The sequence below is a fragment of the Toxorhynchites rutilus genome, chromosome 3, assembly GCF_029784135.1.
Source record: "Toxorhynchites rutilus septentrionalis strain SRP chromosome 3, ASM2978413v1, whole genome shotgun sequence".
Taxonomy (NCBI): Eukaryota; Metazoa; Arthropoda; class Insecta; order Diptera; family Culicidae; genus Toxorhynchites; species Toxorhynchites rutilus.
The window spans coordinates 287,098,166-287,122,738 of record NC_073746.1 but is presented as its reverse complement, the minus strand read 5'-3'; the positions used below and the strand labels follow the sequence as shown (position 1 = coordinate 287,122,738).

Genomic DNA, 24,573 nt, shown 5'->3' with positions numbered 1-24,573 from the left:
GTAGTACATATATATTTTTCCTGACCTGATAAGGTCATAAAAAACTCCTTTCAAAACTCTCGATCTATATATTTTCATTCAAACCGACGATATACTTTTCAACCTGGTCACCTGAGAAATTCCTTCAAAATCAATTGAACCGACGATATGTCTTGATATTCATCACCGGTTGTAGGGGAGTTGTGGGTCCTTCCTTCGATATTCCGGTGGCTTCTCCCTCACATAGATAAGGATTGATAACAGGACTCTTCCGCGTTTTACAGATTCACACACTTTTTATTGCTGCACAGTTTTACATAGAACTCACAAACTTTTTATTTTTACAATTAACATTTAATTTTATATTTAACATTTAGAACACTATTTACAACAAAGAATAATTAATAGGATACAAAATTGTTCTGTGAGCATGGGTCCTGGGTTTCGTGTGGTCGGTTTGACGGTGGTAAGTCAACTCAACTCTATCGTTCGATACGAGTTCTCCAGGACCTATCGATTGGGCTTTGCGATGTTTATTCTCGTTGAGATAAGCCGAGGATTTCTATCTCTCTCCGATCGATCTCACTGCTGCTAATGCGAATTAGCGGCAGTTGATGATTGTGCGATGATTGTGGTTATCTCTCTCTCCTATTGCGTTACGTAATTTGGATGATGAGATGTATCTACTTGTTCAGGGCCTGACTCTTCGCCAAGCTGGGTATATGTACTTGCAGACACTGGTATTACAGGGTAACTTCGATATAACGTACATTTTACTTTCAAAATTGTACGTTGTAGCGAATTGTACGTTATATCGAAGCATAATAAAGAACTCCGAAACTTAGATTATATTATTTTATTGTGTTGCTGATTGAGTAAGGTTAATCAATTTCGGGTGAACAAGTTGTGGTCAAAAATATTCTACATTCAGACATGGAAGGGTTACAAGTTTCATATACCTTCAAACATGTACTACAGATAACCCAAAACAGACACAGATCACTTAAACTAACACATTATAATCATTCCCATATTCCTAACTGCAATAAAACACGGTGCTAAAAAGCATGTCCGTATTCTACAGCTGCCTCATCAAGATCTTAAAAGAACTTTGAACATACATGGTTTTCCAACTTTAAATTCCGAAAGTAAATTGAAATAAAACACACTTAGAATTCAAATTTCGATGAAACTTTTATTTCAAATTAAAGTTTGGTTTATGCCATTATGTGTGAAATACAACATCATTCAAATGTCCACCTAGGGCTTCCTCGCACACCTTGATCCGGAACAGGTACTTTTCGATGACTTTTCGGCACATATGGGGCGGTATCTCGGTCATAACTTCACGAATGTTGTCTTTCAAATGTTCAAGAGTTTGCGGAGAGTTGGCATAGACACGGTCTTTCGCATAACCCCACAAAAAAAAGTCTAGCGGGTTCAAATCGCATGATCTGGACGGCCAATTGGCATCACCAAAACGCGAAATTGATGCGTCCCTCAAATTTCGTTCGCAATATGGCCATGTTCGGTCGTGGTGTGTGGCACGTGGCGCCGTCCTGCTGAAACCACATGTCATCCGTATCCATATCTTCAATTTGTGGCAAAAAAAATCGATTAACATGCGGCCATGGCGCTCACCATTCACAGTTACCGTCTCGCCGTCCTCATTTTCAAAGAAATACGGCCCGATGACTCCACCAGACCATAATGCGCACCAAACAGTGACTTTTGGCGGATGCAATGGCCTCTCAACAATCACGTGTGGATTTTCTGAGCCCCATATACGGAAATTTTGGGTGTTCGCATAGCCACCGAGCTCGAAATGTGCCTCATCGCTGAAGAAAATTTGATGCGAAAATTCAGCATTTTGCTGCTGTTGTTCGTTCACCCAATCGACGTATGCCCGACGCATTCCATGGTCACCACGCTCTAATTTTTATACCAGTTGGACTTTATATGGATGTAGGTTCAAGTCCAAATGCAAAATTCGCCACAATGATGTGTTTGACAAGCCCAATTGCTGAGCACGCCGTGGAATCGAAACATTCGGGTCATCCTCCACACTGGCAGCAACAGCAACAATATTTTCGGCCGAACGCACATTACGATGATGCACAGGTTTCACAATATCCGCTACGGATCCAGTTTGTTCGAATTTACGCACTACATTAGCGATTGTGTGCTCTGTAGGCCGTCCATGACGACCAAAATCCGTCCGTATTGCTCGAAAAACATTTGCCGGTTTTTCATCATTTTTATAGTATAATTTAACAAAATTAACACGTTGTGCGATGCTAAAACGATTCATATTGTAAAATGGCAGACATTCATCTAACGATATGACGCTTTGGTTGACAGCTATGTAAAACGGTTGTCAGGGCAGGGCTGTATACTTTCGGAAGCCCAAAATGGAAAACCCTGTATTTTACAATAATTATAATCATACACAGTGTCCCTTATAAGAAAGTTTGGAATCTGGAAATTCGAAACAGGAACTTCAATATTTAAAACAAAACTTGTACTTTTAAATCTCATTCGGAGGTCAGGGATCTGAATCCATAATCACAAATCTGAATATAATTTTTGTCTAAATTTAGAAATGAACTTCAATATTAAAAAATTATTATCTGAATAATGTAAAACTATTTCACGGCAGTGGAACTGACATTTCTAAGCATAGAAATATTTCTAGTTCTGATTTTGGGGGTCAACGAAGTCTAAATTAATAAACTACTATTAATAAATACAAGTTCTCAATTGAAACATTCAAGAAACTGTATAAGCTGTGTTGCGAGAATCAACTTGTTATAAGAATGACTAATATTTTAGTAGAAAGTATTATTTGTGTAATTTGTATCAACACTGGTGAATTACATTTAATATTCACTTAATATTAGGTTGGGGCAAAAGTTATCCATTATTTTCTCGGTACCTGGCTTTAGTGATTAATATCTTTAATATCTTGCGTAATGTCAATCATACAATTTCTAGTTTAGGCTCGTTAAAACGGTAACATATCACACTTAAAACATTATTTTGCTGTTTTTTTGTTTGTTCCATTCGGTTGTGAGTTACAGGGTGTTAATAATGGATGTCAACAAAAAGGAAATTCAGTACATTTTACATTTTTTTCTTTTATAGCAGCGAAAATGCAAACCAGGCCGCTGAAATTGTAAATGTGGTGTCAATATTGCAACAGCAAAATAGGTGCAATTTAATTTATTTAAAAAAAAAAAGTCTTTTACCTTTTTTTAAATTTTTATTTTCAAATTTTTGAAAAAGTTTTTTTTTAAGTGAAATACACTAAATTCAGATCTCCACTGTCAACAAATGGACCGTTCGAAGCTAGCAATTGACCAGAAACGTCCAGAATTGACCATCAGAAGAGTCGTTGTGTTCCATCAGGACAACACAAGGCTACACAATGCCGAGAGTTTGATTAGGATGTTTTAATGCATCTACCATACCTGAACCTGATACCAATCGATTACCTACTTTTTCTCACATTGCAAAATTTCCATAGTAATAATAAATTGAGATGAACAGATGACCTAATATTACGTTCATTTATTGATGAGAAAATTATGTCGAGTTGATTCACTCAACTAACCGCAAAGCTTTTGAATTGGTTAGCATTTTGTATGAATAAGATGAAGACAAAAATTTTTAGTGTATAATATTTTTTTAGTAATAATTTTTAATATTTTTTTAAAAATAACTGTTCTAGTGCTCCCGAAGACGATTGGTTAGCGTCACATGCCGGGGGTTCGAGTTCGATTCCTGTACTGACCGGGGGATTTTTTCTTCAAAGAAATTTCTTCCGAAGAAAGAATAACTAGGTTTCTAGGAAAGAATAACTAGGTTTCTCAACTTTTATGACAAATTTCGTGTTATTTGGCTTTCAAAACAGAGGGCAGTGTCAAAGAACGACCGCTCTGTTTTCATAGTACTTCGAAATGATTCCATTTAATGAGCTTGTTTACCACTTCGGATATTATTTTATGATTTAAAAGAAATCAACGCAGTAATACGGATACGACAAATGTTAGCCGACTGCATACCGTGTGTCAACGAATGCACATGAAGCATGAACGAAACCTCAGAATAGTTGTTTGTTTCAGTCAGGTAAAAAAGAATCGCGTCGACACATAAACTATAAGAAAGTCAAATCCAATCCACTCCTTGTCTTAGGAAAGACAATTACAAAATTTTGAAGCTATCTCTTAAAACTAATTCACATAGTGCGGTCAACTGATCTGACCGGCATTTCAATAATTTTGATAATATTAAAATTTTGAAAAGACAGGAAGAATGAAAATTAAGATTTGGAAGAAACCAGGATTGCTAAAGGATGGTGGTCCTAAACAAACCCTCCAAATTGTAGAGACCATTATGAATCGAAAATATAAGGTTTTGGTCATCATCAGATTGTATAGTGAGGCTCTTCTACTAGATTTTTCATCAGTTGGTGTTTAAACATTGCATTGATGAAAAAAACGGTAATGGACCGAAAACACGATACAGCGGTATTGCAGCATGGAAACGCACCGGCGTACACCGCTAAAGCCGTAAAAGACGCAATAAAAATCCTTATTTGAGAAAAGGCTATTGCGCCTGCCGTATACCCAAACTAGCGTTGTCATTTTCGACAGAAAACATGTCATTTCATGCCTTGAAGCGTTAAATAGGGAAATAATGTCATTTAGTCCCACCTCCCCTACAAATGTTTGGGACTAAAATGGACATGTTAAGAACAACTTCATTTTTTATCTTTGGAAACTCATGTTTCCCAAAACTTTGATGCAGTTTCTTGCAATTAAATATACTGTTTCTCTCTGTAATATTACATCTTATCACAAATTGAAGTTGGAAAGTGTTTTCTAATTTTACTCCAAGCAAACACTTTCCAGCTAAAAGGAAATCTATATCCATCTCGGTCTGGGCCGTGGCCAAGTAATGCGTGATTATTTGAAGCGTGTCTCTTGTTTCGCTCACTCGTATTAATCTTATATTGCCGTAACATATATATTTCACAAATGCTTACCAGTATTTGTGAGCCATGGCATTTTCTGTCATTTTTACGCTCATTAAATGTAAAAAATCGGGATGACAAAACATGAGCTAAAAATCAATTTTGGGTGTATTTTCCAGACCCCGTCAGATTAGCACCTTTGTGCTTCAATGTACTTGCAAAGCAGCCGATGTCTAAAAATGAGTCGGCGAGCGTTTTTTTTTTTGTAAGGAATCCAAAGTTTGCCCGAGGGATGGGTAAAATGTGTATAATCAAACGGGGATTACTAAGAATAAAACTATTTTGAGGTTCTCCTAAAAATTGTGTATTTGTTTTCTTCATAAAATAAAACAAGATAAATTAAACACGCACACCTGGTACATGAGACATGACATTATCGTTCCTAATGAAACCTCGTCTTCTGAACGTACAATGTTTTTTATGTTTTATGTTTTTAAATAAAATGCTTAATTTATCATTTGCATTTATATTATTACTTACAAAATAGGCCCCTTGTGAAGCAATACATTTTTTCCAACGAACATTCATCGAAACACTTTTTATAGCAGCATTCAGGAATTGTCTTCAGTTCACGCGTTCACGAATTCATTCTTTGTCTTCAATGCTGTCAAAATGGGTCGTTCCAGCATGTCTTTACCTACGTGATTGAGATGAAATTTTTGAAGAAAATAGAGCTTGTTGGCACTGTTGTTGGTTTTGCGACTTTTCTCATGCCCGAAACGTCAACCAAAATATGACAAATGGTTTCGTGAAATATTTTTGATTCACGGGCTAGCTCTCTCAAATTTAAATAACGATTTTCGAGTATCATTTCTTCTATTTTGTCGATGTTTTCATCAGTTGAAGAGCTGGACCTTGACGTGAAAAATCGTTCATGTTTTCTCGGCCATCTTTGAATGCATTATGCCATTCATACATCCATGTTTTTAACATAGTTGAGTCACCAAATATATTCTGCAACATTTTCAACGTTTCGACACAAGCAATTTTGTTTGCAACACAGAATTTCACACAATATCTTTGACCAACAGAATTATCCATATTAAAAATCACCGACCAAAAAAGAAGTTAACTTCTTCTTCATGAGGCTTTATCATGACAAACTAAATGACAGATCGCGCTTAAAATTTACTTTAAGACCATTGACATTAGTACTAAGTTGCGTAAAATGACAAATTCCTGGTATATATTTGACAGAATGTAGGTCATCTATAGTTTCACAAGCTCAAACAACCTATTCGGCATGCTTCCGACCAAACTACGACGTATGGAAATTTGTATCTCGTTACTCGCTTTTCAAATAAACGTTCTATTTGTTCATGTTGAACATACATAATAAAGAAATTACCATAGACATGCTACACAAAATAATTATCAGGTGATAATGATAAAAAAATATTAATTTTTTCTGGGTTTTTTTTTGACAAATTTTACAGATGAAGGGCCTCTGCCATTTTATATTTTTTCGCAATACTCAATTTGACTGATTCTTAGACCTTCAGAAATTGAAATTGAATCTGCTGAAGTTTTGCCTATACTCTTCATTTCGTGCTCCTGTGGAGCTGGAGCAGTGGAAAGTTCATCTGCCAACTGACATGAAAATTATTGTCGAGATATTCTTTCTCCAGTTGTTTGATCATACACCACCCAAGCATATATAGTAATTAAATCCAAAATGTTATAAGGCCTGTCAACAAGATTTTCAATTTATGTTATGCTTTCTAGCCATTCGGTCCTTTCTGACTAAACGTACCATTTTAAACGGGACAGTACCGTTTTTGATCATTATTGATTGTACCGTTTTTTATGATTTTGTACCGTATTTTTGGTATACAAAAATTGTTTCCTTGTCATTGCATTCAATAAATTGTTTCGAATGAACTTCTTCAACAGGCGATCAAGTGTTTGTCGATCGATATCTTCAACATTCACAAAATTTATAAATATTTTCATATCTACACGGAACAATTGAAGAGATTTTGTGATTTATTTGGTGAACAATATGATAAATTGCTTGAGCATGGTAATACACGATTCCTTTTTATTGAACCCCCTATCGAGAGGGTTCTTTGTACTTTTGATGGATTGCGCTTCTAGTTGTCATTCTAAGAACATCTTCTTCTTCTTGGATGGCACTAACGTTCTAAGTGGAACTTCTGCCTTCTCAACGTAGGTATTACTTACGCCATTTTTATTAGTAGTACATAGTTGAGATTTCTATGCCGAAAAACACGCCTTGAATGTATTCTGGAGAGGCAAGCTTTTAGAATACGCGTGACCACAGTGCAAGTCGGAAGAATTTTCTTTGACGAAAAGACTCCCGGCCAGAACGGGAATCGAACCCGAACCCCCGGCATGGTTATGTGTGACGCTAACCACTCGGCCACGGGGGCACATTCTAAGAACATATGGTTGCTTTTTAGCAGAGATCAATTAGTGTTTGGTCCTTTCAAAGATTTATTGGCCTTGTTGAGAGAGACGATGTATCTGCTACTGAAGTTGCAGGTGATATAGACGATTTCATCAGGATTCTTCATACTACAAGAGAAGAAGTAATTTTGACTAGTGAGATGCAAAGGGTTCTTAAAAGTTTAGTTGATTCGGGAGGCTAAATTTCATAGAACAGTGGAAATTTTTACGATACTGTATTAAATTGTAAATGAAAGGAAAGATTGTATTCGAGTCCATTTCGGAATGTCCAGATAAATAATCTAATCACTCAATATAAAAAGTAGTATGTATTTTTGCTTACTTTTTTCGCTTGCGTGTCCCGTTTTTAGTCTTGAAGTATGTGGTCAGCCTATTTGAAAATAACCAGAATATCTCACTCATTGAAAAACTGTTCACATTATAACAGATTGTCAAAAATTGGCTTATTTCTATTAATTTTGAACATAATCAAAAAAACAACACACTGCATCCGTTAAAACTGTGAACTTGAACTACGCATATAATGTGATTGTTCACAGTCAAACTGTGATCCGAAACATATTCCAAACAATGATCCAAACGTTTTTACCCGCAAACTTTAGCACACTGATAAAACAACGGCCATTTCGTCGAAACTTTGGCAGCTAAAATGGTGTGATTCGCGTACAACTTCCAAAACTGTGTCAAAAAAAAGCTCGAGGAACAACAATCAGAAAAGCAACAGGAGGAAACCTTCCAAACTTTCACTTCCCATTGGCGATGTCATTGTCATCGCGTCTAGTGACGAACTCATCGAGCAATTCGCGTCTGCCGGGTGACTGGGGGTAAATGATTGCTTAACGCATTTCTATCCGAGAAGATGAGCGGAGTTTTGTTTGTGCAAAATTTTACACTGACATTATCGGATGGCGAATCGGTGAAATGCTTGCGATTATCCCATTTCAGGCGTTCAAAATGTGGTCGCATTTATCCAAAACTGTCACTAGTTTCGAGCCAACAAGATTGAAACGAGGGGCATTCGAACGGAAACTATGTGTTTGCATACATGTCGCCAAATCTATTAGAGAGCTGTATGCGCTCAAGTCGACTTGTGAGCATCAGCCACGGAAGAGAAAATGAACAACGCTATTAACAGTATAGATCCGGAGAAAATTCGATAATTATGCTGGGCAACGAACTGTCCTCGAAGGTCTTAAAGCTAAACCTCTTGAGTGCGAAATCTATACTATCGAAACTATCTATCACAGCGTTAGCGCTGCTCGCATGTTAATGAGTTTGTTTTTGTTTCCCCGCTATTCATCGACAAATTCGCCATCAAATCCAATCATCTCGAGCGAATGTGCATACGTCAATCAACTCTGCCGGAATTAACAGGCAAACAACGTGCGAGCGCTTAGCAAGGCTACCAGAACTTCGGAAATGTTTGTAAATTCAGTACAACATCTGCGGAATTATATGGGCTTTGTATCTATTGTACAGGGTTTTCCAACTTTAAATTCCAAAAGTAAATTGAAATAAAACACACTTAGAATTCGAATTTCGATGAAACTTTTATTTCAAATTAAAGTTTGGTTTATGCCATTATGTGTGAAATACAACATCATTCAAATGTCCACCTAGGGCTTCCTCGCACACCTTGATCCGGAACAGGTCATTTTCGATGACTTTTCGGCACACATGGGGCGGTATCTCGGTCATAACTTCACGAATGTTGTCTTTCAATTGTTCAAGAGTTTGCGGAGAGTTGGCATAGACACGGTCTTTCGCATAACCCCACAAAAAAAAGTCTAGCGGGTTCAAATCGCATGATCTGGACGGCCATTTGGCATCACCAAAACGCGAAATTATGCGACCCTCAAATATCGTTCGAAATACGGCTATGTTCGGTCGTGTTGTGTGGCACGTGGCGCCGTCCTGCTGAAATCACATGTCATCCGTATCCATATCTTCAATTTGTGGCAAAAAAAATCGGTTAGCATAGCGCTCACCATTCACAGTTACCGTCTCGACGTCCTCATTTTCAAAGAAATACGGCCCGATGACTCCACCAGACCATAATGCGCACCAAACAGTGACTTTTGGCGGATGCAATGGCCTCTCAACAATCACGTGTGGGTTTTCTGAGCCCCATATACGGAAATTTTGGGTGTTCACATAGCCACCGAGCTCGAAATGCCTCATCGCTGAAGAAAATTTGATGCGAAAATTCAGCATTTTGCTGCTGTTGTTCGTTCACCCAATCGACGTATGCCCGACGCATTCCATGGTCACCACGCTCTAATTTTTGTACCAGTTGGACTTTATATGGATGTAGGTGCAAGTCCAAATGCAAAGTTCGCCACAATGATGTGTTTGACAAGCCCAATTTCTGAGCACGCCGTGGAATCGAAACATTCGGGTCATCCTCCACACTGGCAGCAACAGCAGCAATATTTTCGGCCGAACGCACACTACGATGATGCAGAGGTTTCACAATATCCGCTACGGATCCAGTTTGTTCGAATTTACGCACTACATTAGCGATTGTGTGCTCTGTAGGCCGTCCATGACGACCAAAATCCGTCCGTAATGCTCGAAAAACATTTGCCGGTTTTTCATCATTTTTATAGTATAATTTAACAAAATTAACACGTTGTGCGATGCTAAAACGATCCATATTGTAAAATGGCAGACATTCAACTAACGATATGACGCTTTGGTTGACAGCTATGTCAAACGGTTGTCAGCGCAGGGCTGTATACTTTCGGAAGCCCGAAATGGAAAACCCTGTATTTTACTTCGCTCCTTTCAGAACAAAAGAATAATATAATTTTGAGAGGAACGAAGGTGAACAGATCAAGACGAAATACAATACCTGCCCCTGCCGTTAATGATTTGTTTTTTTTTTTTGTTTAACACTTTCGACGCTCCGTCACCCAGATATGGGTGACACTTTCTTCGTTCAGATTGAATAGGATTTTTAGAACGAATTTGATAGCATAGGAACCTAAATGTAACTATAGGATATGAAGAAAAATAATAAAATCATAACCATAATATTATACTGTTTATACTATACTTTTTATTAATTCATAGTACGGATGGTTTGTACTGCAGTTTTTTGCAAAACTCCAATAATATGACTTTGGCATGTGTTATTGTCATCAATTCGTCTTCAATTGAAAACAAACATTGCCAGATCATGTAAAAGTTATTTACAAACTAAGTTTAATCTTCATATAATAACTTATTCGAAAATTGGGCCCTGCAAGAAACTCAAAAACGTCGCTTTGGGCGACGAACGTGTTAATTTCAATGTTAAATATCTGTTTTTTTGCCTTGCACAATATAGCCATGCATATGTAGCCATTCCTTACTAAACCGATATAGTGGTTCACAGACTTCCGAGAAAAGTGGTAGTTTTATTCCTTATCGCAAAATATTGGAGCTGTATTTTTTATTTTTTCATTAGGGTGCCCATTCCCTTTTTAGGATGGTCCGAAAAATATGTTTTTCCCTTTTACTCCAAAAGTGACTTATTGCTATCTATAAACACCTCAGCTTTCAAGAGTAAGTATAAAAAATAAAGCGCCCTTGATCGCTAAACCATGTAAACTATAAAGAAAACAAATAAAATCAATAATTACGAAAACAAAATCCTTTTTTTTTGCAAGTGTAATATATTTTTCAAAGAAGACTAGTTGATTGGCTTTAACTTGATATATTGATAATATGAATCGATCTAGTAGTTCAAAAGTTACGATTTTTTGAGAAAAGGAAAAAAAGCTGATATTTTGATAGGGTGGTTTTTCATGGGAATCAACATTTTTAATTAGGTTCCGTTTGAAAATTCGAGATGGTCATTTTCATTGGCACTCTAATGGACACCCTAATGAAATAAAAAATGCGGGTTTAATATTTTACGATGAGCAACAAAACCACGACTTTTCACGGAAATCTAAAAACCACTATATCGGTCTGGCATGGAATGGCTGCATGTGTATACACTGCGATTCACTGCAGTTTGATGGTTTGGGGAGAATTTTCTCAAAAAGTCTGGTTTAGTTAGCTTACCATCAATACGAATGAACAGTCAGAAGTGCAACAAAGTAATTTTTTCTGAATTTCCAGAGATATGAAGGAAGTCGGTTGAATTGAAGTATACAGTACAGAGTACAATAACTATCTTCATTTATAAGACTGGCCATTTCAACTTCATTGTTGTGGTCAGGAGCGAAACATTCAAAAAACTAAAATTCCAGTATTTCACAACTATAGAACCAGATGGAAAACTCGCACACCTTTACAAAATTAACGTCAATTCACATGAATTACAACAAGTTTCTAATTCGTAGGTCATCTTTAATTTTTAATCAGATCAAATAACCCATTCGGGGTGGTTTCGACCAAGTTGCGCCATGTTGTAGTGTGTATCTCGTTCTACGCAGAGGATACTGCTCTTTTAAGATCTTCAAATCACTCATAGTGCTTGTAAGCTGCATCTACTATTCTTCCGATCACTCCTCAGAAGTTCCTGACAGGGTTTTGATTTGATGAACAAGCTGACCAGTTCAGAATCTGTAGCCCCTATTTATGAAACCATGCCATAAACTTCCGGAAATTATGAATTAATGCCAAATTACCTAATTCTCAAATTGTTTTTGATGCACAGCAGTAAATGATGCTGAAGTGATTCGTTGCACTTCTGACTGTTCATTCGTGTTGATGGTAAGCTATCTAAACCAAGCCTTTTTGAGAAAATTCTCCCCAAACCACAAAAATCCCATTTTCAAAGCAGCGAGCCCAAAAACTAATGTGGAAGCTAATCCCATGGGTTTCACTATTTCAGGAGAAATTCTCTGATAAAAAAAAATTCAACTTGAATAGAATTTCTTCATACTGGAAGGATTTACGGAATGTGTCATTTAATTTTTCAACTCGTAACTTTGCAGGCGGCAGTTTGATGGTTTGGGGAGAATTTTCTCAAAAAGCCTGGTTTAGTTAGTTCAATCAACACGAATGAACAGTCAGAAGTGCAACAAAGTACTTCAGAATCATTTACTGCTGTTTTTGCATCAAAAACAACGTGATAATTGGATAATTTGGCTTTAATTCATAAAGTCCGGAAAGTCATAGCATGGTTTCATGGCTTCAAATTCTGGACTGATCAGCTTGTTTATCAAATCAAAACCCTGTCAGGAACTTCTGAGGAGTGATCGGAAGAATAGTAGATGCAGCTCACAAGCAGTATGAGTGATTTTAAGAGCCTCAACGAGCAGTATCGAGATTCGAGGTGTATCGAGGCGTAGAACGAGATTCACACTACAACATGGCGCAGATTGATCGAAATCACCCCAAATGGGTTATTCGAACTGATTGAGAACTAAAGATGACCTATGAATCAGAAACATATTGTAATTCATGTGAAACCGACAGTCTTAAATGAAAATAGTTATTGTATTCTATACTATATACTTCAATTCAACCGACTTCTTACATATCTCTGGAAACTCAGAAAAAATGAGTGGTTCTATAGTTGTGAAACGCAGTGTATATATTGAATAAAAAAAAGTTGATTTCAGTTTTCATAATTATTTACGAAATTCTAGTATAAATTGTAATTTATTTGAGATATAAATGACTGAAAACTTTCCATGAATTTAATCAAATCTGTCAACATCGAAGATTACAACATTGCTGAGGAAAATATGGGACTGTCATATATGTATTCATAGAACCAATCAAGGAGTATCCATTCGTCCAGAGGGATTAGATTACTCTATTAGTTTTTCAAAAGAGTAGACGGATTCATATTCGTATTTGGACAGTCGAGTCCATCCAAAGATCCAATTTAGTTAAAATTTTCTTTAAATTTAAATTTTCCACTCAAATTTCGCTGAATTTGACCGATGTTTTGCTTACATAAAAGAATGTTACTATTAAAATTTGGTCAAACAAGAATGCATATTTCTAAGCATACTTCAAAAGATTCACATGCCGGGTGTTACGGAGACGTTAACGATTCGGACTCTCAAAAGCAAACTCGTGTATTTGTTTGTAGTAAGCTTCAAGCTGAAATTAGTATTATTCATAAATTCATAATTGCATGACATAGTTTTAGGTTTCTTACATTTTTAGTCTTCACGTAAACTGTCCGCATTGAGTATTTATATAAATTGTAGGTAAAAAACAATAGTTTGCCAAAGAAAATCTACAATGAATTCAGCGCGAGTACTTTATAAAGTTTATATTTTGATGAAATGTAACTGTCTAGCAAAGCTGACCGTTCACATGACAGTTACGCTACTCAGTGTAACGTGCTTCTTTCGAGGGAATTTCGAAGGTAGATGGATTAACAATTTCGTTACCGTTACTTGCTGACCGGTTGTAGTTCGTAACACCGGGAAATGTCTACCATATTTTCCCTTCCGGTTCCCGTATAAAACTCATACAGAGAAAGTTGTTTGAAATCTGTCCTGGCATAGGTTTCGTCCTCTATCATCACACAATCGAATTTTGACAGTACCATCGTGTACAGCTTCCACGTTTGTGTTCGTGGCTGTCTTGTTTCTTTTATCGTCACCGTTTGGTACTGAAGGAATACTCCCAACATCTCCGACATTTCAAAACGAGAAATTAAGGTTCAGATAGATAAAATAGTTAAAATAACAACTAGGTCAAGTCATGATATCAGCAAAAATTAATATAAATCGACAAATCGACAATTAGCAACATTAGTAAGCATCAACTCAGCTTGAAAAAACAAGAGGAAGTTTTTCTTGATATGCAACATTTAGATTAATTTAGGTGAATTTATAAATATCCTTCGATATTAGAATCTTCTGTTTGAAGTTGCATCTAAGTCAATTTCTGAAAAGTTCAAGCAGATAATCTGAGGTTGAAAATTAACTAGCCAACGTGAGCATAATTGGCCCATCGAACCATTAAAACAGATAAAGATTTTTGTTATTTCAATGGTTTATTTTCACAGCAATTTTTGAGCTACTGAATTAGATTTTGGGATACCTATGTAACAAACATCTTTCGAATGAAATGTTTGTCGTACCATTTCCCAAAACCGGCAAAGAGATATAAACGTTCAAAATAGTCTCTTGATAAAATATCACCGCACTATGTTGGTTTCACAAATATTCATAAATGGCTGATACTAAGGGGAAAAGCCATGAAGACAACATTTCCAAAGTTTCCAGAGTCCATAGAAGCCTCCGCACGGATCCACTCAAAGTTGTTTTGGTAACATTGGTGTCCAAACCTGTATGATCCTTTTCTGTAAAAACCAGCGGTCCAATAAAATCTCCGGTGCAGGAATCGATTCCTCTTTGAAAATATCCAGCGCAAATTATATCCCTATTCCCATTTCTATTTCCCTCATTCCGCATTCCGCTTCGGTATTTGACGCATCGCCATTGGCACACTTCGCTCGTAATCCATCTAAGACAGTCATGACTAAGTGGATTTCCGAGCAGGCTTATACACAGATTTTTATAATTTCAATAGTTTGCATTCAATACATTTTTGAGCTGTTGAAACAAGTTCAATAAGTAACAAGCATATAACTCGTAGACATCAATCGAATGATTTGATAAGCGTTTGATAAGCGTTCATAATTTGCATCGTTTGCAGCCAATCCCCATAGCGTCAAACAAACAGTGCTGTATACATGTACACCTGATCCTTTTCGTTTATTTGTATCCAAAGCTATTTCATATTTCAGCTGTGTTTTTTAATTAGTATGATTAAAAATGTGCGAAATATAACTTGACATTCGACGTATTGTTAAAAATTAAATATCCGTAGGTATCCGTAGAATAGAAAAGGTTCACGAATTCACACAAAAAAAAAGCTGGCATCTCTGGCGCTGAACACTGGAGCACGAGAAAACGATAAAACGCACTTTGCTGCATTCAGCCGGTTCAGCGTTTGAAGAACGACCGATCGGTTGGTCTCCCGGCTGCCATTGAGCCGGAGAATGTATTGTCATTTTATGCAAATTGTACCCAATCTCGTTGAATATCAAGCGAATGCAAGCATACGTTGGCTCCGAACCCCAAATCAATTGCCGGTCCATTGCGTAAGGCTTTCGCTGGTTGACAGCGACGATGATGATGGATGATGGATGATCTCATTTCGGTTGTCGATTAATTAGCTGGGGATATGAATACTGGAAGAGCAAATATAAAACAGCACGCAGTTCATTTGGCTGTCGCCGGCATCCGGTTACGGTGATCACCGGCGGAGAGACCGGTGTGGCTGGTATAGGATAAGTGTCAATCAATGTAGGTTGATTTTACGACGATTTTTTGTGGTTGCGAAACTGTCCATTGTGTACATTTTGTTATGACTCCAACCTCCCAACGGTGAGACACTCAAAGAGATTGTAAAATTCCAGTGATGCGTACGTGTGGTGACTTGCGATTTACCGAACATCGCATTGAATAGCCTCTCACTTCAAGTGACTTCCCAACATTGAAACCGTTACCAACCTCAACAATTTTCGTCCCGGGAGATCTGTTTACTTTCACTTGTTGTCGTATGAGATCACCGAGATTTGTTTCGTAACAGCAGCTCATACAATCATCATGACATCTGTGCTGGAGCCGGAGTTGGAACTGGCAACCGGAGATTATATTACTTCCCCGGATTAATGCCGAAAATTGCGTTTATTTCGAACCATAAAAGGTCATGGGAGGAGGGGTACACATAAGAAAACGATTATAATCTTAAGGCGTACCAAAATTCGACTCACAATAACTGCTCGGACAATTGTGCAGCTTCATGACGTAAGCGGATATGGGGTGTGACCTTTCTGATAATTGGTATGTATCTCATAAATTCGAGGAAAAGAAATGTCCCCATAGAAAGAGCAAGCGCGCAATTTAGAAATCATGTGGATACGTAAATTCGAGGTTCGAAGGTGTTTGCAACATGAATGATCATAAAATTTAATTAATAGAATATGATTCCTTGGAATCTTGGGATATTTATTCATGATTTACTATAGAGGTTGCTTCATGGTGCTTTTACCTATTACACATTATAGGGAAAGTGCGAGTAAAGTTCTCAGTGAGGGTAAAGTGGTCAGGTATTATAACTAGTGTTTGGTAGTATAACTATTGACCATTAATGCCGTACTGGTAGTCACCTTATGTTTGAAGAGTTCCATGACTTTTGAGTGAAAATATAAATAAAAACAGAAATTGCCTTCTCGGTAGCCACTAGGCCGAAGTTTATAGCCTTTTACAAAACCACTGCAAAATTCTATGTTGATGCGTTAGGCCTTTTCTGTTTCTCGATTGATCAAAGTTTGAATAAAAATAGAGAAGCACTTGAAGGCCAATTGTAGTGGGAGTAAAGAGTACCAGTAATACTCCTGAAATGAACGGTTCGTGCCTTTTTCTTTCATTTATGTGCATTACGCATACATACATCAAGTTAAAAATTTGTATATGGTGTATTCAAGAACATGTAGTTCTGTAATAACGTATATCTAATGTTCAAGCGTTAATTTACGAGGGTCGTTAAAAAAATAAATTTCAGTGCCTCAGAAATCGCGGAAAAATAAAGTTGGGATTAAAAACAAGGTGATTTTCGTAATCTACGTTTTATTTTCTATTTTTCTACATAATCGCCGTAACGTTCGAGGCATTTTTCATAGCATGGCACGAGTTTTTCTATTCCGAGCGCAAAGTGCATAGCGTTCAACTTTTTGAAATACGATGTAACTGCGTCACGAATTTTTTGTCCTAACTTTATTTTTCCGCGATTTCTGATGCACTGAAAGTTACCACCAAAGGGGGGAGTACACGCAAGGTTTTCGAAGAAACCATTTTTTCATTACAAATGTCTTAAAATTGCATGAAATGAAATCTACTATTAATTTGTATTGTCAAAAATCGACTTTCTGTGGTCTATAGGAAAATTAGTTGAAGAGATTTCTAAGACATTGATGGAATTATGAACGGAATAACGCATAGAAAGATTATAAAAAATGTTTTGCCATCCCATGCTGAAAATAAAATGCCGTTGATTCCGAGGTACAGCCGGACCCGATTGTATACAGTCGTAATTTTTTTTCGCTATAAATAATCGAATTTTATATATAATCATTCAAATATCAGTCAATTTAGAAGTAGAATTCTACCGAAAAGGGGAAAGTGTAATCGCAATGTGCAAACAAAAGATAGAAAAATGTTGGAAAATCGCAGGATGAAATGGTCGGTGTTCAGTCAAGCCGGACTAAGTAACATAATTATGATTTCGAGTAAATCGAACTCAAAGTTTGAAGCTGTTTAGTTTTAGTAACTTAAAATCATTCTCCCTAATTGCATTTTCTACAACTCTCAGTTACTCTTTGACAAGGTCGTGCAATTATATTGTCAAAAAAACCTTTTCAAGGTCAATCAAGAGGATTTACGACTGACTATGTGCACTTGGTCCACTCTGACTGAACCAAACAATATTTTTCAGAGATTTCATTTATTCAGTATGCAGTCGACGTGGATTTTAACTGTATTTTCTTTACTAAACCTTTACAACAAAACCGGTCTCAAGACTTGATACAGTATTTTACTTACAAAAAAAATCGATTAGTATGCGTTTAGGTCGGGGAAAACGGACTCCATTATTTTTGGGTGATTTTTTTTTTCTTATATGCTTTGGATTGTCCGATATCGGTCAAATATGCACCGTTTTATTGTAAAATTTGTTGCCATTCTAAAGGTAGCTTCATAATGCCTCTCTCATCGAAGTCTTGGTTCTTATTGAAGAAAAACTCTAGCAATAGATTTTAACAATTTTCTCTTGATCCCAATTTCTTATCACTCAGCAAGTTTTTGCAATGCGAGGAAAATTCCATTTTTTCACAATAACAAAAGCTGTAGGGGAACCGCGGGTAATACCGGCAGTGGGGATAATATGGACAGGTGGTTGCTTTGTATATTTACATTTTAAATTTCAGATTTCTGTTAATGAGAACCCCTTCTACATGTTATTCTATGATATTTAAGCCACCCTATGGCAATGAACACTGATCAAAAGTGGAAAAAGGGAAACAAAAACCGAAAATCATTCATGATTCCGCTTATGGATGTGATTATAGCTGCTTCGATATCAAGCATTTTGAGTGGTTTAATATCAAAACTCAATTCGCTGATGGTTATATTCGGTTTGTGAGTTAGCAGAGAAGTGATATTAGGTATGTACGGAAAAATAAATTCATTTTTGAGTGAAAAAGTTAGATTATTGAAATAATTGTACTGGTGGGGTAAAACGGACAGTTACCAGTGGGAGTGAGATGTACTGTGAAGAGTCTGTTTAATCTATTCCTAAGGAATGCCCTGCGTCTATAAATGGAAATCAAATCGCCAAATGTAGTATGTTTAGAAGCTGACTGGAACCAGAAGCAAAATATTTAGTTGAGGGTCTGTTCGTTTATACTGCTGAAAAGCACGATATTTTATTTTATTCGATTTTTTCATAATTCAACGGACATTCGTGATGAGTTCAGACCTTGGTTGAATAAAATTATTCCTCTCGCTATCGATAAACCTCTACGCTTCATATATCACAAACAAACTGTCCATATTACCCCCACTATATGTCCATATTACCCGCTTCGAAAAAAAAATTACACTTTTCCTTATGTGCGGCCTTTTTTACGTTTCAATGTTTTTTTTTCTGAAATTAAATTCAGTAAAAAACATCGAAAAACACTTTTTTGTAAAATACTTGGCCAATTAGGTAGAGAAAAAGTATATTGAATTACAAGAAACTGCATCAAAGTTTCGGGAAACATGAGTTTCCAAAGAAATTTAAATTGAAGTTCTTCTTAGCATGTCCGTTTTACCCCCAACTCCCCTAATCTAACTCACGAACCAATCGACCGATTGCTGTCTAATTTCGAAACGTATCCACTGAAAGATGGTCCTTTGTGATAGTCAAGTAGATTTTGGCAAGAGGCGCCATTCATACGTCAACCATATGAACTTTTCATCCGAACTGTTAATAAAAAAGTCTGAATATTTGCCTCAAAAGAGATCCATTATTCATACCTTAACGCAAATACTCTTCTTCTGCTACCTTCCTCTTTGTTCATATTAATAATCGCGGTTGCACAATTAGCACCATCAATCAATCGTCCATCGTAGCATCAAAATATTAGGTGATTATTGCATCGCGACAGGGCCAATACACACGGGAGCAGATACAAATGGGGTTTCAGCGTGTCGAAGATGCTATTTGTACATACGGGTTATGAAGCACGCACGTAAGCACACAATATTACCATATACTAATGGCTTGAAGCAACTAAATATACACACACTTATCTTCGCTTTGCGCTCTTCTCAACGGAAGCCTTTTCTATTAATATTTCCGATCTCGATTAGCCTAGCTTTCATCCTTGGTGGAGATAGTTTTGCTACTGTCATGCGACACCAAATCACACACAAAATTCCAGAGCAATTATTTCCTTGGTGAACCGATGATAGCCTAGTTTGATGATTCCCCACTTAATTCTGTAGTTCAGAAATGGAATGGAGTGGCGTCAGTTTAATGTAATGATTGCAATGCCAGAGACACCAGCGAGTAAGTAATTTGATCGCGTCCACAGCTCAATCCGAAACGAAAACATTTGATGACGCAAAACAAGGAATATTCCCCTTCGTTCTTAATCATCTTCTTCTTTCCTTTGTTCACGGAGACTTTAAATCATTCCTCTCCGATTCGTTCCCGTTCGGTTTTTGATTATAGAGACTTTAAACTTTTTCAGTTCATTCGTCTCTAGCCTTGAGAAAGGTCCCTGAAAAACTTTACTCTACACCTGCACTACACCTCCACCCTCATTGCCTTGAGAAAGGCACTCGATACCTCGTTGTTCAGCTCGTCCAGCAACGATGTTGTCCAGTCGGTGTCCACACAAAGAATGATGACGTTCCCCTACGATGATCGCCGATAAGGTGCTCGTTATTGATGGCTGGAGTAGGGAAGCTCACAAATGAGCAGAACAAATGTATGGGAAAGTGGAAATGCTTCTAGTTTTCATCAATTTAAACCATTCACACACCAGGGGAGTGTAATATATAGCACCACAAACAAATCTTAGAGAATTTCCGATTCGTTTGGTATGTAAATCGCCAAACAAAATAGATATTGACGTTAACTCTCTTTTTCATAAAAACGTTACCTATTTTCTGATTTGGCACCCTCAATGAAAGACGTAGTTCTACGTCAAAAACCAAAAACCAACATTTTATTTGTACGCCATTTGATGGTAAATTTAACGTAGATTCGTCAATTCCACCCTGTTATTCGGTTATACTCATATTGCCTCATATTGCACCATTCACTGTTCTGTAATGAGGAGCGATGTGTCTCATTACACGTAAAGAAGTCAGTAATATTACATTTGAATGGCGATAATTCAGACGTAAACTCTCATATACTCAAAGCATTTTCTGTTTCGATTGTATTCACAGAATGAACTAGCTTCACTGTGATAGCGAAATCATGGTATTTTCTAACATATATTGTAGGGCTCATTAATATATACTCTATTCAATGGAAATTTCATGTATTATATTATGAATTAATCAGCTGTAAATATATCTATTTCCGGAAGCAAACCATTAGGCTTGAGATTCGATAACATCAAACCAAACCACAAGTAATCCTTGTCCAGTATCGACATTCATTGCATCCAATCGTTGCACTACAAAGCGGAACTAAATGATAAATTAATCTCTCGGCGAAGGAGTGGCACCTACCGATTCCAATCAACAGGCACACGCCAGCATGCAAAAATGAAAACACAACATGAACCGTACGATTTTGCTTCTTCTCCCTTACAGCTGCGACCGTCAGCATTGCTCATTTGCGCATTGGCGCTCGCTACGACAACGCAAGGGGTCGTCAATAGTGAAGCACAGCGTCGCGAGGCACCCATCGCCGACACGTATGGATTACCGCCCTCATCGCCGGCATTCTCTCTAGGTGAGCTCCCTGTTGCGGTTTACGGAACACCAGCCGTAGCGCATTATCCGCCGCCCCCGCCAGATATTCCACCGCCGGCACCGCACGGTCCCAGCAAGGAATATGGTGTTCCGGTTCAAAACTTTGGTCCCCCGAAGATCAATATCGAATACGGACCACCGCACATACCCAAACCATCATTTCATCATCCCCCAAAGCCAGTGTACGGTCCACCGCATCATCCGCACCATTCAGCTCCACCAAGGAAGCAGTCCTCCCTGTTCGAGTCACTTTTCTCTTCCATCGGTTTTGGAGGTGAGCAAGCCCATCATCACGGGCCTCCCCCGAAGCAAGTTTATGGACCACCGGCTCACTCTTTCCCGGTAAGCATGATTTTTTTTCATTTTCAATATAACTCGTAACAAAATTTACACTCGTATCTACAGAAACCAACGTTCGGAGGCCCGTCCCTACCCCAGCTGGGTCCTAAACCAGTGTACGGTCCTCCCAAGCAAATTTTCGGTCCCCAAAAGAATGTGTTCGGTCCACAGAAAACGGTCTTCGCGGTGCAACAGTCATTTGGTCACCACCAGGGTGCATCCCACCTACCACCAACTCCACCAGAAATCAAATGCGATGGGTGGAAGCCAATCGCTGGACCAGCAGTTCAGACTACCAGCCACCTAGAGATTCACGCCCCAGAATCGTCTTACGGACCCCCGCCAAGTGGTGATTTCCTTGCCAACCATCAGCAGAGCTCTTCGCTGGACATTGGCCTTCAGTTGCCTCACATAGAGCCGGGCCCATCATTCAACAACGATCTTCATCATGAATTGGATTTTGGCAAGGGAAACAGTCTTGAAGTATGTTAAATATCACGTGTTAACCAATTCAAGAGTCAAAAATCTTTCTAAACTCTCACCCACAGATTCATTCGAACGTCATCACAGACTCTTACTCAGCCCCACCTGTCGATTCCTATGCTCCGAACAAATACAGGCCATCGTTCTTCAAACCAGGTCCACCACATGGCCCACCCAAGTTTCAGTTGCCACCACCATCCTTCCACGGAGCTCCGCACCGACCTGGACCCATATCACATGGCCTAGCCATATCTCATGGAAGCGTCAGCGGTAACCTCAAACCATGGTCAGGACCAGTGTCACCACCTCGACAACCTATCGTGTATCGTCCTCCAGTCCCACAGGGTCTGATCGAATCCATTGGTAATACCGTTGAACATCTGGACAACTTTGGAACCAAACCAAACTACGCAGGTGATGTGTATCTCCCACCGCCAACCACTGGGGATGCCTCATCGTACCAAACCGTCCCGCATATCAACAGTCTCCCATCCGAAAATCCACCGCAGCCTTTCCTGATCCAGCACCATCTACCAGAAGCATTGCCCCAAATCCAGCAGCCACGTCACCAGGAACAACAAACAATCATTGCTGTCGCCAATGACTGTGGACACGGTCCCGAGTTACAATCGAACGGCGGTGATTCACAGTCCTCCTTATCTTACTATAGTACAACCGGATCCCAGTCATCTTCGTCGTTCGGCACCGAGTATTCGAACAATATTGACACCAGCTACGGGCCTCCACCGTCCGGGTCGATCAATGAAGTCCACAGCAATAATCAACTGGAGGGAAGCTTTATCCAGCAAGCCTCGGGACTTATAAGCGAAATTCACAGCACCGAACATATTCACGACAGCTACGCTCCACCGGCTTCCGGGGATAGCTACAGCAGTCATCAGCTGCAGGGCAGCGAGTCCATCGCCACCGCTAGTCTACCCGGCCTAACTGGAGGCCTCAACGGCCTCGAACTGGTTTCTGCCCAAAGATCACAAAGCGTAACAATTCCGGTTCAGGGTAAGCACGCTTCGTACCAGCTGCAATTCCAGTCAGCCGACCCCGTCGGTTCCGGAAACGGATCTGGTGCGCCCCACGAGCAAATCCTCTCCGAAGGTCTTCTGCAGTCTATCCTGTCGGCGATAGAACAACCTCAAACGAATTTCCGCCCCGAAGAGCCCTCCTATGATCCGAACATCGATCACAGCGAGGTGTCGGTGTTCCTCAAGAGTCCCGAAGGTCAAAAAACTCTAGCAGACCCGCCGAGCTCGGCAGACCATAAGCGATAAGCATTGGAGTTTCAGTAGAGTCACAACAATATTTGTAAGCAGCTGTCATAACGGGAGGCAGGAGTAGCATTTCTCATCGAGCCTATTTTAATTTATTACCAGTCCTTATTTTGCTTCCGTGTGTGTGTTTTTGAATGTGTGTGAGTGTGTACCTCCCCCATCTGCTCATCTAAACCGCAATGCCAACGCAAATTATCAATAATGGCCATAATCGCGGTGCAGCTTCTCGGCCGCCGCACGGTTCACCACGAATGTTACCATGAAAATGTGTGTTTAAGTTACCACAGTTAGCGTGTTTAAGTCTTCATCAAAATCAGCTATCCTCACGCCGGCAGTCGCACCTGAGGATGTCGGTCCGATGACACGTGATGCAAGGAACGATAATTCCGCCTCCATGAGTGGAGGAATGTGTATAATAACGATGTCAAAAGATTGAATCTGAGCGTTAGTGAATGGGAGGGACAATTTCCACCCCCATTTGTACGGTGTAAAGTGACATGAAGCGCTACTGTAAAGTGAGGAAAAGACAAGTTATAGGGCCGAGATACATGTTAGTGACGCGAGCTTAGCGTTTAGTAAGTCTTTCGCTCATTCCGTACAAAGTGGAACAAACGATTTGGATCAAGATCAAGAAGTGTGGCGAGGGAAAGGAAACAATTGAGTGCATTACCTGTAACAAAAATAAACTCGAACAAATGAGAGTGTGTGTATATTTATTACTTAAATTGTGTAGAAATGAAACGAATACGTCGATTTAATAGTAATGTATGGTTAGACGCACAGTAAGATTGTAATATGAAAAACATAATAAATGGTTGCTTGATAATAGAATACCTCTAGAAATTATTTCCTTACAAAAAAAAATACCATATAACTATGTTTATTTCGTTGCCTCATTGCATTTCTAAATCTGGAGGCTAAAACTTCCGAGGTCCGTTTTCGATGACAACACATTGAAATTTTGTTTTCCAATATTACTATAGGGGAGGGCTGCCCTGATCCGATATCCTAA

The 24,573-nt window shown here is 38.5% G+C and overlaps 1 protein-coding gene across 1 annotated transcript in view; it reads left to right on the top strand.

The window, feature by feature from the left end:
* LOC129779040 (uncharacterized) overlaps nt 1-24,373 on the top strand; it is a 114,841-nt gene extending 90,468 nt beyond the window's left edge. Inside the window, exons 2-4 of the mRNA XM_055786283.1 lie at nt 21,292-21,795; nt 21,859-22,275; nt 22,341-24,373. Coding sequence (XP_055642258.1) covers nt 21,292-21,795; nt 21,859-22,275; nt 22,341-23,561 — 2,142 coding nt within the window. The 3' untranslated portion in view covers nt 23,562-24,373. The remainder of the gene's footprint in view (nt 1-21,291; nt 21,796-21,858; nt 22,276-22,340) is intronic.
* Nucleotides 24,374-24,573: the final 200 nt, after the last annotated feature.